Raw genomic sequence first — 15,274 nt, 5'->3', positions numbered from 1 at the left:
GTTCTTGTTGTGCTGTTTCTTTTTGCAGATGAACGAAGTTCTCGATGCGATGTTCGAAAAGATAGTTCAAGCGAAAGACTACATCATCAAGCAGGGTGACGATGGTGACAACTTTTACGTCATAGAGTCGTAAGTAACGGGGGCGCGTGGGAATATATTTGAGCGTGAAAAATTAATGATATAATGTGACCCTCCCCTCCCCTTTCTACAGCGGCATGTATAACGCGTATGTAGGCGAGGACCAGAAGCACATACATACGTATGATAATAGAGGAAGCTTTGGTGAGCTTGCCCTGCTGTACAACATGCCAAGGTAAGTGTCGTTGGTGGGGTAAACTTAAATCACTATGGTATTGATTTTTTCATGAGCTTTTAAATCGTTCGACAGAGCCGCTACCATTCAGGCCGAAACCGATGGTAAACTGTGGGCAATGGATCGTCAAACATTCCGAAGAATTTTGCTTAAATCTGCATTCAGGAAACGGAAAATGTATGAAGCTCTTCTGGATGCTGTTCCGATGCTGAAAACACTGCAGGTAATGCAAATAGTGTGTGTAATATAGTGTGAAACAAATTTGCATTCAATTTGTTATTCTGTTTTTACTTTTGTCTCTAAAGAACTACGAACGGATGAATTTGGCTGATGCTCTGATACCTCAAACGTACGCTAAAGGCGATCGAATTATCAAGCAAGGTATGTAGTGGAATAGATTTTTATATTCCATATATCCTTGATTGCGAGTTTAATACTGGTGCTCACTATATTGATGTATACTCTGGGGTTTGACTTGCATTTCAGGCGATGCTGCTGATGGCATGTACTTTATTGAGGATGGCAAAGTGTCCATCCGCATCCAGCAGGATGCTGGCGAGGTAGAAATTTCCAATTTAGAAAAGGGCGGATACTTTGGCGAGCTTGCACTGGTGACACACAGGCCACGAGCAGCTTCCGCATACGCAGTCGACAATGTAAAAGTGGCATGTGAGTATTGTTGGACGAGCTTACCAGCTGGTACCTGCGCGTCTAGAACGATGGGTGGCAGCGATAGCACCGCATCTGTATGTCGCTAGTGATTGCAACAACGCATGCAAATTAGATTATCGATTGCTATTAACTTCCAGGTTTAGTTGCTTCAGTTAAGTTGAGTGGTTCAGTTGCTCGATGGCTACTCTTTAACGTTGTGTTGGTAGCAGCGGTTTAGTTTATTTATTACATTAATTTATTCTTTCTCTTTTTTTTCGATATTTTCGCATGATGCCTTTCATTGCCACATTCTGTTAATTCCATGTGTGACGCGTGTGTTTCTTCTGCAACCTCCTGCAAAACGGGATCTGCTACACGTTACACGCATACACACGTTTACACCCATCCACACATATGTAATTTCTTCTAACCCTGTATAATTTGTCATTTAATGCAATCTTTAAAAAAATCCCACACGAAATTTTATCTATCGCTTTGTTCAATAATAACAAATATATCTGTGATAAATGCGTTGCGTTTGCTGGGTAACTTATTGCTTCTAATGATTTAAAATTTCCTTCAAATTTAAACGTAAATAGTTTTAGAGACCGATTGTTTCGAACGATTACTCGGAAACTGTATCGATGTACTGCTCCGTAGCATGCAGCATTATCGTTATATCGATGATGCAGTTTATGAAATGATTCGTGAAGCTTGCCAACGAGCGTAGAACGTTCAGATGGAACGATTTTCCCTCGTGCTGGGCAGCCCCACAAAAACAGTTTTTAAATAGCTTTTTTCCGCTAATGTAATACAATTTTTGATCCATTTGGCATCCTAGGTAAATTGGTTACGGCTTGATGGCTGTGCACAATTTTGCTGTGCTGCTGCTGCTTTATGTTTCTATATACGGTGCGGGGGTTTTTTTTTACCCGTAATCTTGTTTACCACCCACTATCAAATGTGAAATTATTGATTTTTCATTTTCGTTTATTGCTTCCGGCTGGTTTGTAGGTTGGAAGAAGAGCATGTAAGGTTGTTTTTTTTTGTTGCTTTATTGAACCCTTTACTGTTAGCAGTGGATAAACATGCTTTAGCGTTATCTAACGAGGAGAATTGTTTTTCATCAATAAATCCATATTTCCATAGAAAAGCACATTAAGAAATCGACCGATGGGTCTATCCCGAATGGGTCTATCTGTTTCAAGGGTTGATGAAGTTTTTACCACACGCTAACAAAGAAAGGACACTTATCAGTTCATATAACACTGCATCCATTCCATATCCTACTCACACTATGTATTGCACCCACTAATATTCTCGCCATATTTTGCTGGAAGAGGTAAGCGTTAAGCATTTCTTTTTATCTTCATATCACGATTGGTTGTCAGAAAAAAGTCGATGCAGAGTTGATCGAAATTAATGAACATAGCATTGTAAGTAGTTTGTAAGGAATGCACTGATAAGTAATTGGTTTATTGAAATGTAGTTGTTTGCAAATTGCACCCATGTATGAATAGTGTGTGGAGTTTGGAGATTTTTATCTACTGATCTACGGTTTATCTCGAACATAAACATTCCGCATTGCAATAACGAATGTTATTGTGCTTTGTTACGTTTCAGTTTTGGATGTGGACGCATTCGAACGTTTGCTCGGTCCATGCATGAATATCATGAAGCGCAACATTGGCGACTATGAAACGCAGCTAGTGAAAATTTTTGGCAGCAAAAACAACATCACCGACATCCGATAAAGCGGTTGTGCGCTTGTGTCGGAAACGCTCTAACAATGGGAACTCTACGTATCTAGAAATATACGCGCCTGCTTCAAGGAAAATCAAGTGTAATCTGTACGACGACATCACGGTATCAAGAATCGAGCGACCCTCCCCCCCAACACGCCATAATTTTAGAATGGAAATATCTTTTGGACTAGAGGTGCGTAACATTGTTGTGCAGCAAGTTTACAGTATGATGAGCGGAACTTGCATGTTCGCGTAGCTTTTTCTCTCTCCGCAAACTGCACACGGACGCAAAGGTTACGAACGAACGAACGAAGTTGAATAAGAGCCTACCTGCCACTGAATCCAAAATTACATCACTTTGCGAGCAGCAACGCATAGATAATGTTACTTGAAACCAAATTAGCTGCCGCTCGTGATTGTGAAGCACAAAATCATCGACAGAGCAGATTGAGCGAAGGAAAGCGTTGCCATTGTAAGTGGAAGACAAAAATGCGGAAACCGAGCGATCGTTTTTATTTTCGGTTTTGCAGCAGTGATTGATGATTGATCAACAAACGCGCGCGACGGACTTGAACGGTAGGCTGGTAAAGATAGAGTAGACATATTTTTTTGCCAGAAAAGAAACAAAAAAAGATACATATTCGAAAAAAATCACCACCGCTGCCGTATGCATCAGATACATAAGTACATAAGTGAAATGCATCAAGGATGAAGTAGTAAGATGCATGCATGCTCTTTAGCCGGTTCTGATCTGATGCGCAAGTATATTTAAAATAATGTAAAATGAAATGTGTAGAGTCTGTCTGGACGGATGGCGATGCAAATGCGATTCTTATCTGTATTTATAGCGGGCAAAGCTATAAAGTAAGCTCTGATGCTGGATATTCAGATCACACGACAAGGCGAAAAGGCGACGAGTGTATGTGTAGTGAGTAAGTTACATCGTGAACATGTATCTAGGATTTATGATAAAAAAAAAACATGAAAATAACTTTTCTTACTCCGTTATATCGTGTTGCTCGATATAATAATCATAGAATGGTTGAATTACTGTGTATGTTAAAAGGCTATTCAAAATGAGTTTTCAAAACAAGCGTGTGGAGAAATGGAACGTTTTCCTACACAGAACACAAAAGCATTAGGCGGAGTTTCGGGCTTAGTTCAGGGTGTGTGTTGTATTGTTTCGAAACGCTAATTTATTAGTATCATTTTGTTTTGTGTTATTTATTCTGCTAGAAAAAAAAACAATGGACAAAAAACAAACAAATGAGCAGTGGCTGGATGTTAATTATTGGTGATTGTTAAATTAGTATTATTTTACGACAAAGTAAGGCCAACAATAAGTGGTGGAAAATGGACTGGAACGACATTTCATGCTGTAAAAATAAAAGATTTAAGTGAATGGTATAATTTCGTAAAACAAAACAAAACCAATTCATCGAACGGCACCGTGCTGTGCTGGATCCGTTTCATCCTGGATTTTGGGCAAAATCTGTGGCAGCATGCATACTAATTCTCGTGCTAGCAAACATGATCAGACAAATCGCTAGATGATCACCATATGCACAAGCACACACAAAAAAAAACAACACGTATCATATAGCATCGCAAACGATCATTTAAAAATGCCATAAAACGAAGTAAAATAGCTAGTAAGCAGTATAATACTTGTAATAACGAGGAGACGTATATCATGGTGAAAAACACAGAAAAAAAATTGTAGCAGAATGCATCCAACTGCGTAGTAACTCGCTTACTAGTAACGATTGAGATGATATCAGGCTATATGGTTTTTGTATCGCATTGAGCGGGCGCATTGGTGTTTCCAGCGTGAAAGGAGTATAAAATGTGTAACGACGTATAATGATAGAGATACTTCTTGCCAGGCAGACGAATACGGTTATCAGCAAATGATCCCAGTTCGGCAACTTTGTTTTCCTATATGAACGTTTAGCCGAGCAAATGTCCCGCGAACATGAAACATGGTTTGATGCATTTTTGCACTCATACAGTTTAATTTAGCATACAAAAGTGCATAAAATGCAAATGTGTAACACAAGAAAAAAAAACAGTCACGAGTGGTCTTTGTTTGTTCCTGTTTTGTTTCTTTTTGAGGAAAATAGAGCAAAAATGCCCACAAGGAGCGCAAACAAACACGAGTAATGAACGTTATGATATTGTGGTATTTTTGCTAGATGCTTACACTACAAAGTTGCCCACTAAATTCGAAGTTTGTTACGGAGACGGGGTTAGCGCGGGATGACATTTCGCTGCGACCTTCACCATATACTCTACAGCGTTTCCGAAGAATCTCTCTCACAACATCCCAGCGGGAGCCATGTTTTGTAGCACCCATCCTCCCTTCTCCTTAGTGCTTTTTCTACAAACCTTTCCTAATGCGCTTTGAACGGTTTCAAGTAGCCAACAGAAGAACACAGCCAACCAACCACATACTGATGTAACCAATCATACAATCGATATCCTATAAACGGCTCGCGTAGAGAGATAATTTAAATTTTACACATTTCGTTATCGCATTCAACATATCATATAATAGCATTTGTACGGAGCATATTGATGAGAAAGATCAACATTGACCCTGTTTTTCCGGTCATCCATCATACAACCCATCCATCGTACCAGCTCCGTTGGAATGGGGCTCTTTAGGCACCCGGTTGCAATTGGACTCCAGTTTCTATACGGACATAGTGTAGGCATCACTCGTAGTAGATGCAGGCAAACGCTCGAACACAGAACCCCCGCATAAGGTGGGGGCGGCTATTGCGTTCCAAAGCGCTTAATAACGAATGGATAATACAATGCTGTGCTAAGTCTTATTGAACAAGAACCAAACCGTTCCCCTGCGTGGGCTTTTGTGTCGAACCCTACAGCGGAAAACAAAACAAAACAATCGCAAACAAAGCGTAATCAATGGAACTATCTCTATCATCACCCGCGTCTGTAACTGTCCACAGTACCTCTTCAAAATGAACACTAAAATCAGCGCTAAAAGGTAAAAAGTAAAAGATCAAAAGAGATGAAATGGAATCATAAATATTTAAGAAAAAAAAACACACACACACACAGCAAAACAAAAAAAAACATACAAAGCTTAATGAAGAAGATATTGTGCAAAAACAAAACAAAAGAATCCAGAAAAATCCTGAAGAGTATAGATGGGAATGTAAACAAATAATAAACACTCGTTGACATCTTAAATGTGCCCTTTTATCCAAGAGATGATTATACAATACACATACAAAACAAAACAAAACAAAAAAAAACATGAGATGAAATAACTTTAATCTTACTTAGTCGCACGACAACAAAGGCTACACACGCAAGCAAGTAAGCATGTTACGCTGATATAAATTCGATAGATTGTGCGCTACGCAACAATCCTATTCAAGTGGCTGACAAATCACGGGCCAATGCGCAGAACAGGAAACGTTGACAAGTTATGCCCAGGGCATTCGATGAAGGGAAAGGAGGAAGGCATTTTCGAACTTCTACACTTCTAGCATTTTTATTTCTATTATGTTAGATATATGAAGAGCTTATATGAAGAAAGAGAGAGAGATAGAGAGAGAGAGAGGGTGGTGATAGTGTAATAACCAGGCGTATATCTCTTGCAGTGCAGCTGTTGTTGTTGTTGTTGTTCGTGTCGGTCACATTCAAACTGGACGATGATCTGTGTATGTTTCGGATCTGTGTGAAGAAGGATAACAACAATTGGCATGGTAGCGCTACTGTCAGCTTGTACAGAGAAACCGTATGATGTGACCCGAAGCGGAACCAACCAATGCTTTGTTTTATGTTTTTTTGTTGGTTATGGTACCGGATGCGACAGTAAACAACAGTGGAACCAATAGTGCAAAAATGCGTTCATGAAGATGCACCGCGTAGTGCAGCGTGGAGTCATCTACACTTCCATACGTAAGCTTCTTCTTTCCCTGGAGGTTCAATGTCGACGAACAAACAAGACCCCACTCCCAGTTACAAGACCATGCAGCATAATATTATCAGTGTCAGCTGGGCGCTGTTTCCATCGCAGGGCGCACTACGGAAAATGCTGGTCATTTTCGTTTTAAGCGTTGTTTATTTTTAACAAACTAATTTAAACGGCACATTGAGCAGGTTGAAGCATCTTCGGCTAGTAGCTATGTTTCGTAGACGGTATCGACTCCATGCGCGAATGGAGTTTGGAGGCAAAATACAGATAATTAGTTGCATTAGTCTTAGTTTAATTTGTTTTTTTTCTTGTCTCTTCTTTGTTTCCACAATTGTGCAGCTTGCACATAGAAAACAGGCTGAGATGTTAAATGATATTGTAGGCAAAAGTGTGCTTTACACTGGAACTTAAACTTTGTACACCAATTGCCCATTGCGTGTGAGTAATTTTTCCTTTGGGCAAGATGCTACGATCTACGGTAGATATATCATTGGCATATTTGCAATATCGTATGTTCATTGTGTAAAGGTAAAGGGAACGTTTTCCATCGGCATCCAGTCCCTTACTTCACATTACGCTGTTACTGTTTGTTTCGTTTGTATCTTTTCTACTTTCCGGTAAAGATGAAAAGCGACGTAAGCGAATTCCAACTTGCTAAGAATCGGCGGCTCTATGCTTCCTTACATGCATGACTTAGCGACACAGGCAATCGGTCGAATTGGTTCACCAATACCATACTTGGCTTATGTATGTGTGTGTGTGTACGTATGTAGGATTAATATCGTTTGAGGAAGAAAACGATCAGTAAGGAGGGCGTAAACAAAACCAATGCCCGTAATACGCAAAACATGTGCATCCAAGTGTAGTTAACAGTTTGCGTTCGTTACATATGATCTTTTGAGTTGCGAACTTTTAAAGACAAAGTAAAACTCACTGAAACTAACAACCAAGCAGAAGAAGAAAACAACAACAACAACCACACACATACACATATGCGTAACAAAAAACAAGCAAATGAAAATGAGGAAAAAATGTAACAAAACATACACACAAAAAAAACAATGTTGCTGTCTCGTTAATGAAGGTGTCGTATTTAATGAAATAAAAAGAAATAAAACTGAAAGTAGAAACAAATCATACGCCAATGTGTACAAAAATGAACCACGTGGTGCGTGCGTTTCAGTTTGATTGATGGCAAATGCAATGGCGACGTGATGACAAATTTCAACCAACATCGGTGGCCCATTTTCAGTTTGCCACGATGTATTTATGAATATTTTAGTTTTAGTTCACGCAAAAAAATATTCAAATTATTCATAAACGTATCGAACAGTACGGTTACGATAATTCAAAGTTTAGCAATGAGAAAACAATCCAAAAATTAACCTTTTATAGGCCGGCAGCGTGTTTCTACTTGCGCTTAAAAGCATCGGCGTCAAGTATTAGGCGTCTCCTTCTAATGCTTCCAATGCTAAAGGACTGTACGCTCACGCCTGGTTGTGCAACGGGGTTGTTTTTCTGCGTGGAAATTCGGTAGGAGCCAATCCATAGTTAAACAGCCTGATTTTTTTGTTGGAAATCGAAGTTCTCTTTACCTTGTTTTCTGTGTTACAACAAGTCAAACTAAAGCTTTATATTTTTTTTTGTAGTTTATAAAACTTTTGTTATGGGCACACTGTTGCAAAAGCACAATTAAATGTACATTTCAAACTACCCACTGTGCACTCTGGGCACTGGGTTCGAATATCGAAGATATGGTTATTTGCTTCTTGGGGTAGTTTCACAAAATACCCATTTGCGCATGCATGCGCGTTGTGATTCATAAATGTATTGCTAACCAGAAGCTAAGCGGTTTATGTCACACCAGTACTGTGAACGTTAGTGAAGCGAGGTGTACAGTGTTTCGCATGGACCGTGAGATAATGGAGGAACGCACCGAAACCGCCCTAGAGCACGCGGAAGATCTTCAGTCGGATGAAGACATAATCGATGAATATCACGACGATGAGGTTGATAGTTGCCCCGAGGAGGAGTACGATGATGACCAAGATTCCGAAAGGGAATCTGCCGATGAAACCGACGAAGAAACCAACTCTGATAAGGTAACGAGCGGCAGAAGAACGGTAAAGATGTTTGGCTCTAATGTTTTGCTGCATGTCGCCTTTCGTAGAGTAAAACATCGTCCAAACCATTTGGTAAGATGGTGAAGAAATTAGCCAGCGCTGCAATAAGTTCGCTTGGTGAGTCAACGTGTGTTGTTCGAAGAATGAGTAACGGATAGGTTAACATTAATTGCGTTCTCTATCGGTTCTCTGTTAAAGGTGTAAAGATCAATATTAACTTCAACTTTAACAAGCAGGCATCATCAGAAAAAGAAAGAAAGAAAAAGAAAGACGAGCAGAGGGGTGAACCAAAACCCGGTACATCCGGCACTAAATCGCGGAAAACAGCCGATAATGTGCGTGACGAGAACGCAAAGAGGGTTGCAAATGTTCGTAATTTCGCCACCATAACAAAGAGGATCGATGTTTTATGGTTTTATGGTAGGATTAATGGTTTCTTTCTACTTCTTGCAGTTCGTAAAAGATAAGAAACTACCAAATGAAAAGCTTGGCAAGGTATGTTTGCAGCAGTATATAAACATTTATGTGAGAGCATTAACACAGATAACGCCTTAACACCTCATCTTACTATGTTTACAGATGAAGAAAGAGCTTTCTACGAAGCAGGCTAAAATCAATCGGCGTAAGACAGGTTCGTATCTGTATATGTTTGTATATTTTTAAATTAGTGCCAGATGTAATTCGAAAATTCTCTTCGTTCAATCGCTACTTCAAATTTAGTTTTTTGTTAAGGTTTTGTAATATATAACATACATATTAATGTTAACATATATTGCATCACATTGTAAGTTTTTATTACATATGCCGCTTTAAATATTTTTGTATTTTTTATTGTATGTTTTAGAGTTGGAAGAGACAAAAACGGAAAATTCCAAGGTATGTTTGTGGCAGTATTGCAGCATTCCGGTGATATATTTTTGTGCACAGATAACACCCTAATCAACCTATGTTTACAGATGAAGGAAGAGCTTTCTACGAAGCAGACAGAAATCGATCGACTGAAAGGAGGTTCGTATATTGATCGGCAACAGTAAACAGGTAAAACAAGATGTGATTTATTTTTTTCCCATGCCATTTGTTAAAGAACTGCTAAAATATCAGCAAAGATTGGACTGCAGTGAGGCAACACACAGCGAGAAGCATCGAAATAATGTTAAGCTTGATTCGGAGCTTAGCATGGCTAAGAAATCGTCTCGGAAGGTAAAAAGGAAGATGAAAGGAGGTACAATTTTATAATTTGGATATTTTTAATTTTGGTAGACAAAATTACCGGATCAAACCCCAGTGGAAAATTCGCATTGGTGGGTAAAAAGTGAGTAGTGGAGGAGAGGGTGGAAAGGCAAAATTGAAATATAGTAATATTACACTTTTTTGTAGCAAAGGAATCATTTGAAGGACTAAAAAAGGTTTGTTAAAAGAGTTAGAGCAAAAGGTGGCGTCGCATCAATGCGAGATTGGAAAAAGTTCGACAATGAAAAAGCAAATTGGTGAAAGGCGTAGGATATTTTGATTGTGATGGTATGATCAAACACGTGCTAATAACCTTTTATAATTTTTAGCTGGAAACGGAATTGAACGATGTAGGGTATGCAGCAGATTTGCCATGGAGTTAGGTAGTTATATTTACGTATAAATGGAAATCAGATGCATCTGCCGTTAACTCTCAATCTCCAACTGCTCAACTGATAACAAACATTCCTAAAAAAACACCTTTTTTACGTCGCTAGAGTATACTGCTCCCTTAAAATCATCCTAGTGGAGTACTAGGCGCCTCCTTCTTATGCCTGTTTTTGGCAATACAAATTCGGGATTGGTTGCTGTTTGCCATCCAAGACTGCCATTTACTCACATTTCGAACGTGTTCGTTTTGCGTACGAGACAATGGTCTGGATGTATGTTTCCTTTCCATCTTTTGTTTATTGTAAGCGAGCAATTTTGTATCCCGAGCTGGTGGAGTTTTCTTTAAAAATTATAATAAAAATGTATCATTTGTTAATTAAAGATTGTTGATAACGAATGCTTAAAGGGTGTCTTTATTTATTTTGTTTATTACAATCATCTAATGAATATACATTTTCCTTAGAGAATCTTTGAGTACATTCGATTCCAATCACGAAAGGGCCAATAACTGTCAATTGTACAACATGAATCTAGAAATATTTTAACTTAATGTTATCAACCTGTATGAACGCATTGTAATTTGATAATGAAAAATTGTAATGTTTCCTTTTAAATTGTCATAAAAGTAATAAATTTCCAGCATAATCATTATTGACTGTAAATAAACAAAAAACAAACTAAGGATTAAGTGAAGTACTGGGCGCCTCCAGTAAAAATTTAGTTTATGCTCAACCAAACACTTTTATGATAACGGTGTGAGAAATTTGCATATAATGGAAGAAGAACGTATTGAGTGCGGATGGATTTATTATTAGTTATTATTTACATAAAACTTATATTGATGATAAAAATGTGTTACCTGCTTATAATTTCTTATATTTATTATATATTCTAATACAATTTGATATTTCCAATTTACAGTTCAAGCTTCCCACTGTGCAGTCTGAGCGATTTCGAATTTCGAAAATATGGTTTATGCTGATTGGTACAGTTTCGCAAAACACCCGCTCACGCATGCGCCGCGATGCATTGAAAGAATTTATTGTTTACAACAAGATAAAAAATCGGGCCTTTGCTCACAAATACTGTTGGTCTTGGTGAAACAAGGGTTTGTTCAGCGTTCAGTATGGCTAGCCAGAAAATTCGAGAACGCGCCGAAACCGCTCTAGAGTACGCGAAAGATCTACTGTTGGACGACGAAAATGAGGATGAGGACGACATGTTTGAAGACGATGAAAATGAGAGTGAAAATTGTAGCAAAGAGCAAGATGATGATGGAGATGGAAAACCGGAAGCTGAAGATGAAAAGTGCAAAGAATCAAAATCGGATAAAGTAAGAAACAGCAGATGAATGATGAATATTTCTACTATTGATATATTGCTACATGTCGCGGTAGGATCCCAAAGGCAAGAAATCATCCAAAGGCATGGCTAAAAAGGCGAAAAGATTGATGGACATTGTAATGGATCCGTTTGGTGAGTCATCGTGCTGATTGAAGAATGTGAGAGGAATAGACACATTATTAACCCTCCTATGCGTGCCATTCTAGGTTCCAAATTTCAATGGAAAATCAACTTCAATCTAGGCGTAAATGCATCAAACCAGAAAGAGCAGCAAGCGCAAAAAACGGATCAAAACGCCGGTACATCTGGTACTAAAGCGCAGAAAACACCCGATAAGAAGCGTGATGACGAATCTTCATCGCCCGATGCGAAGAAAATTAAAAGTGTACGTAACCACGGAACCACTACTCACGGAATAACTGCTGAAATTACTCATCTTCTTCTTTTGTACAGCTGGAAAAGGATAACAAAGAACTTCAAAAACTTGCGAGCAAATTTCTTGACGGTAGGCCTTTTTAAACGATTAGCACAATTAAAGTTGATTTCGGTAATCCATGTTTTGTACTTTTAGGATGTATTCGTTTAGAAAAAAAATTGTCAGAGCTTTCGAAGGTATGTTTAGGAAAGCGAGATCCACAGAATTCCGCAGAAAACACACTAATCTAATTATGTTTACAGATGGAGGGACAATGTTATGCATTACAGGCCGATAATGATCGACTCAAGGGAGGTTCGTAGCAACAAGAAAAGAAGTTTCCTTCCATCCTGTACAACGTCTTCTCTCTCATTTTATGTTGTTAAGAATTACATGATGTGCAAAAACTACAACAAGATTTGACGTTCCGCTTGGAATCACAAAGCGAGAAGCATCGGAATGAAGTCAATCGGTTTCAAACGGAGCTTAAAAATGCCACGGATTCATTAAAACAGGTGAAGACAAAAGGTGAACATCGTTTATTGCAAATCTCTGTTCATTTTAATTATTTTTTTAGATGAAATTAACGCACCAAAACCAAGTGGAAGAATCGTGTCGATTAAAGAATGGTATAAAGATTGTTTAATTATGGCAAATAGAATTTGAAACTGTATTTTTTTTTCGTAGATTTGGAAAGTGTTTCGAAAACTAAAGAAAATTTGAAGCAGAAGATGGAGCAGCAGGAGGAATCGTATCGTATGGAATTGGCCAAACTCAAGGAAAGCTTGCAACAATCAACAACAGAAAACACCGACCTTACTGATCGTGTTCATAAGGTGTATAGATCCTTATGGTGAGATAAAATTAGTTCTTGCTAACTATCTGTTGTTGTATCTTTAGCTGAGCGACAATTTACAAACAACAGCAGAGCAGATAAAGGAGGTGAAGCTTCAAAATACGAAACTGAAGCAAGAACTAAACGCGACAGAAAATGAAAAACAAAAAATCAACCTACGCTTAGGTGCTTCGAATGATAAAATAGTTGAACTGAAACGGGCAATACAGATGTAAGAGAAATTGCTGCCAGGAACACCAAGCCTTTTTTCGCTAATCTGTTGTCTTTTTCAGTCTGGAATCGAATCCTTTCACGACCACTACTGCCCAGTTACAAAGCGACGGAGCATACTCTTGCCCCTTGTGTGGAGCGCAGTTTGACAGCTTGGCTAATATGCAACTCCATGCAGAGGATTGCAATGGATAGATATGTTGCAATGTACATAGCACCACCAGGGGCGACCCCCGGTGGCATGATGGTTGAGGCATCGGTCTTCACACGAACGGAGACTGGACCAACATCCTACCCGGACCCAATCCCCCGAGGCAAGGATTGACTATCCGGCTATGTGGTAAAATGAATCTAGTAGCCATTTCTAGGACGTTACGCCAAAAAGAGAGTGAGAAGAGCATCATCCATCTATTTTTATTCTACTGAATAATTTGTGTGTCAATTTTTGTGTTTGAAACGTCGTAAAAAATACATTCAAAAAAGCTTATCTGACAATCTTTCGTTTTCTCGTGGTAGCTACATTTGTTACCAGATGTGTTTGGAATTATTTTAAATTTGTTCATCTCTTTTGAAAGCGATCTTTCGGAAAAGACGATTCTTATTTTTTTTTCGCGATTGAAGTAATTTATTGTTCACCAGAAGTTAGCGCAGAGCAGAAGAGACTGTGTATTCAGTGTGCAGTATGGTTGATCAAGAAACCACTCTAGAATACGCGAAAGATCTACTGATGGACGACGATAACGAGGATGGAGAGGACTATGGTGGAGATGATGAAAGAGAGAGTGAAAATTGCAACGAAGAGGAAGATGATGATGATGATGGCCAAGATAACGAAAAGAATACTGACGGTAAAAAGGTCAAAGCTAAGGTAACGAAGCCGTAGAAGAATGGTGTATATTTTTAGCAGTAATTCTTTGCTACTTATCGAATTTTTGTAGCACCCCAAGAGCAGGAAATCATCAGCTAACTATTTTATTATCTTTACGTTTTTAATAATAATAGTAAAAGAATACAAGTTTTATCGTCTAATAACACCACTAGAGAGCGGATGATGTTTTATCCTCAACAATCGTAGACCCCACATGATCGTGATCGTTCGTACTTATATTGAATGTTTAGTTACAAAAATAAAACAAAAATATGTTGAAACATAACAATTCTTCTTTTGTGCGTTTTTTTGACCGTTTATTGGTGAGACAAATGTCGAAAAGTGAATAATCTTAAAATTTAAATAAAGCCACACGAATAGAACCACAGACATTATCAGCATTCTTTAATCAATTTATCGGCAGCTAAAAACAACCGCATGATAGTTTACAAACATGCAACAAATAATATCATTAGTGTCACTTAATTACGCTACATTCTCATTTAAAATCCACACAAAGTTATAAAATGCAAATTTTTCAATTCGTTGTGCTAACATTTGTTACCAAGCAACCCTGCAGTCATCCGGTTAAATATCGCCTCCTGATTTGGATGCTCTCTTGTTACATGAAACGCAGCTCTGGTGCAATTTTTGTACGCGTGAATCTCAAACTTTCCGTCGGCAGATGCCAAATTCCATACAAACGAACCGATTTTCGATTTCTGATACCGAGAGAGCATGACATCATGAGAGGTGACATCAATTGACAGACGACCCTCTAATACATTGGCTAACACCACTGCGCATACCATCAAACTCGTGAGAGTGATCGCTAGTGCAAGTGAGATAGATGACACGCATTCGTTCCCCATACGGTTCCCCATGTACTGATAAGCACGCACACGATAAAACATACAGGAGAAGTACCGTTATAGCAGAACTCTTACAGGGTGGTTATTACAATCCGCAATCAGCTAATTATTTTATTATCTTTACGTTTTTAATAATAATAGTAAAAGAATACAAGTTTTATTGGCTAATAACACCACTAAAGAGCGGATGATGTTTTATCCTCAACAATCGTAGACCCCACACGATCGTGATATTTCTTACTTATATTGAATGTTTAGTTACAAAAATAAAACAAAAATATGTTAAAAAATAACAAATCTTCTTT

General features: G+C 38.4%; 2 protein-coding genes across 5 annotated transcripts in view; both read left to right on the top strand.

Moving 5' to 3' along the window:
- LOC128305550 (cAMP-dependent protein kinase type II regulatory subunit) overlaps nt 1-7,800 on the top strand; it is a 39,973-nt gene extending 32,173 nt beyond the window's left edge. For all 4 annotated transcript variants that reach the window (XM_053043050.1, XM_053043049.1, XM_053043051.1 and 1 more), the window contains 6 exons: nt 29-129; nt 212-313; nt 389-536; nt 619-694; nt 800-982; nt 2,588-7,800. In XM_053043050.1, coding sequence (XP_052899010.1) covers nt 29-129; nt 212-313; nt 389-536; nt 619-694; nt 800-982; nt 2,588-2,718 — 741 coding nt within the window. In that variant the 3' untranslated portion in view covers nt 2,719-7,800. The remainder of the gene's footprint in view (nt 1-28; nt 130-211; nt 314-388; nt 537-618; nt 695-799; nt 983-2,587) is intronic.
- Nucleotides 7,801-11,530: 3,730 nt separating this feature from the next.
- LOC128304186 (optineurin-like) lies at nt 11,531-14,242 on the top strand. The gene is made up of 11 exons (XM_053041345.1): nt 11,531-11,737; nt 11,802-11,880; nt 11,955-12,133; nt 12,202-12,253; nt 12,320-12,360; nt 12,427-12,478; nt 12,551-12,678; nt 12,741-12,792; nt 12,851-12,999; nt 13,064-13,230; nt 13,292-14,242. Exons 1-11 carry the CDS (start codon nt 11,531-11,533, stop codon nt 13,422-13,424), a joined length of 1,239 nt encoding a protein of 412 aa, XP_052897305.1. The 3' UTR covers nt 13,425-14,242.
- The last annotated feature ends 1,032 nt before the right edge of the window (nt 14,243-15,274 follow it).

Source organism: Anopheles moucheti, chromosome 3, assembly GCF_943734755.1.
Source record: "Anopheles moucheti chromosome 3, idAnoMoucSN_F20_07, whole genome shotgun sequence".
Taxonomy (NCBI): Eukaryota; Metazoa; Arthropoda; class Insecta; order Diptera; family Culicidae; genus Anopheles; species Anopheles moucheti.
The sequence above is the reverse complement of the archived record's forward strand: the minus strand, read 5'-3'. Positions and strand labels throughout refer to the sequence as shown.

Coding starts and splice junctions, on each gene's coding strand:
- LOC128304186 (XM_053041345.1), top strand. CDS start 11,531: ATGGCTAGCCAGAAAATTCGAGAACGCGCCGAAACCGCTCTAGAGTAC. Junction 12,679..12,740: donor CCACGGATTCATTAAAACAG/GTGAAGACAAAA, acceptor TTATTTTTTTAG/ATGAAATTAACGCACCAAAA. Junction 13,000..13,063: donor TTACTGATCGTGTTCATAAG/GTGTATAGATCC, acceptor TTGTATCTTTAG/CTGAGCGACAATTTACAAAC.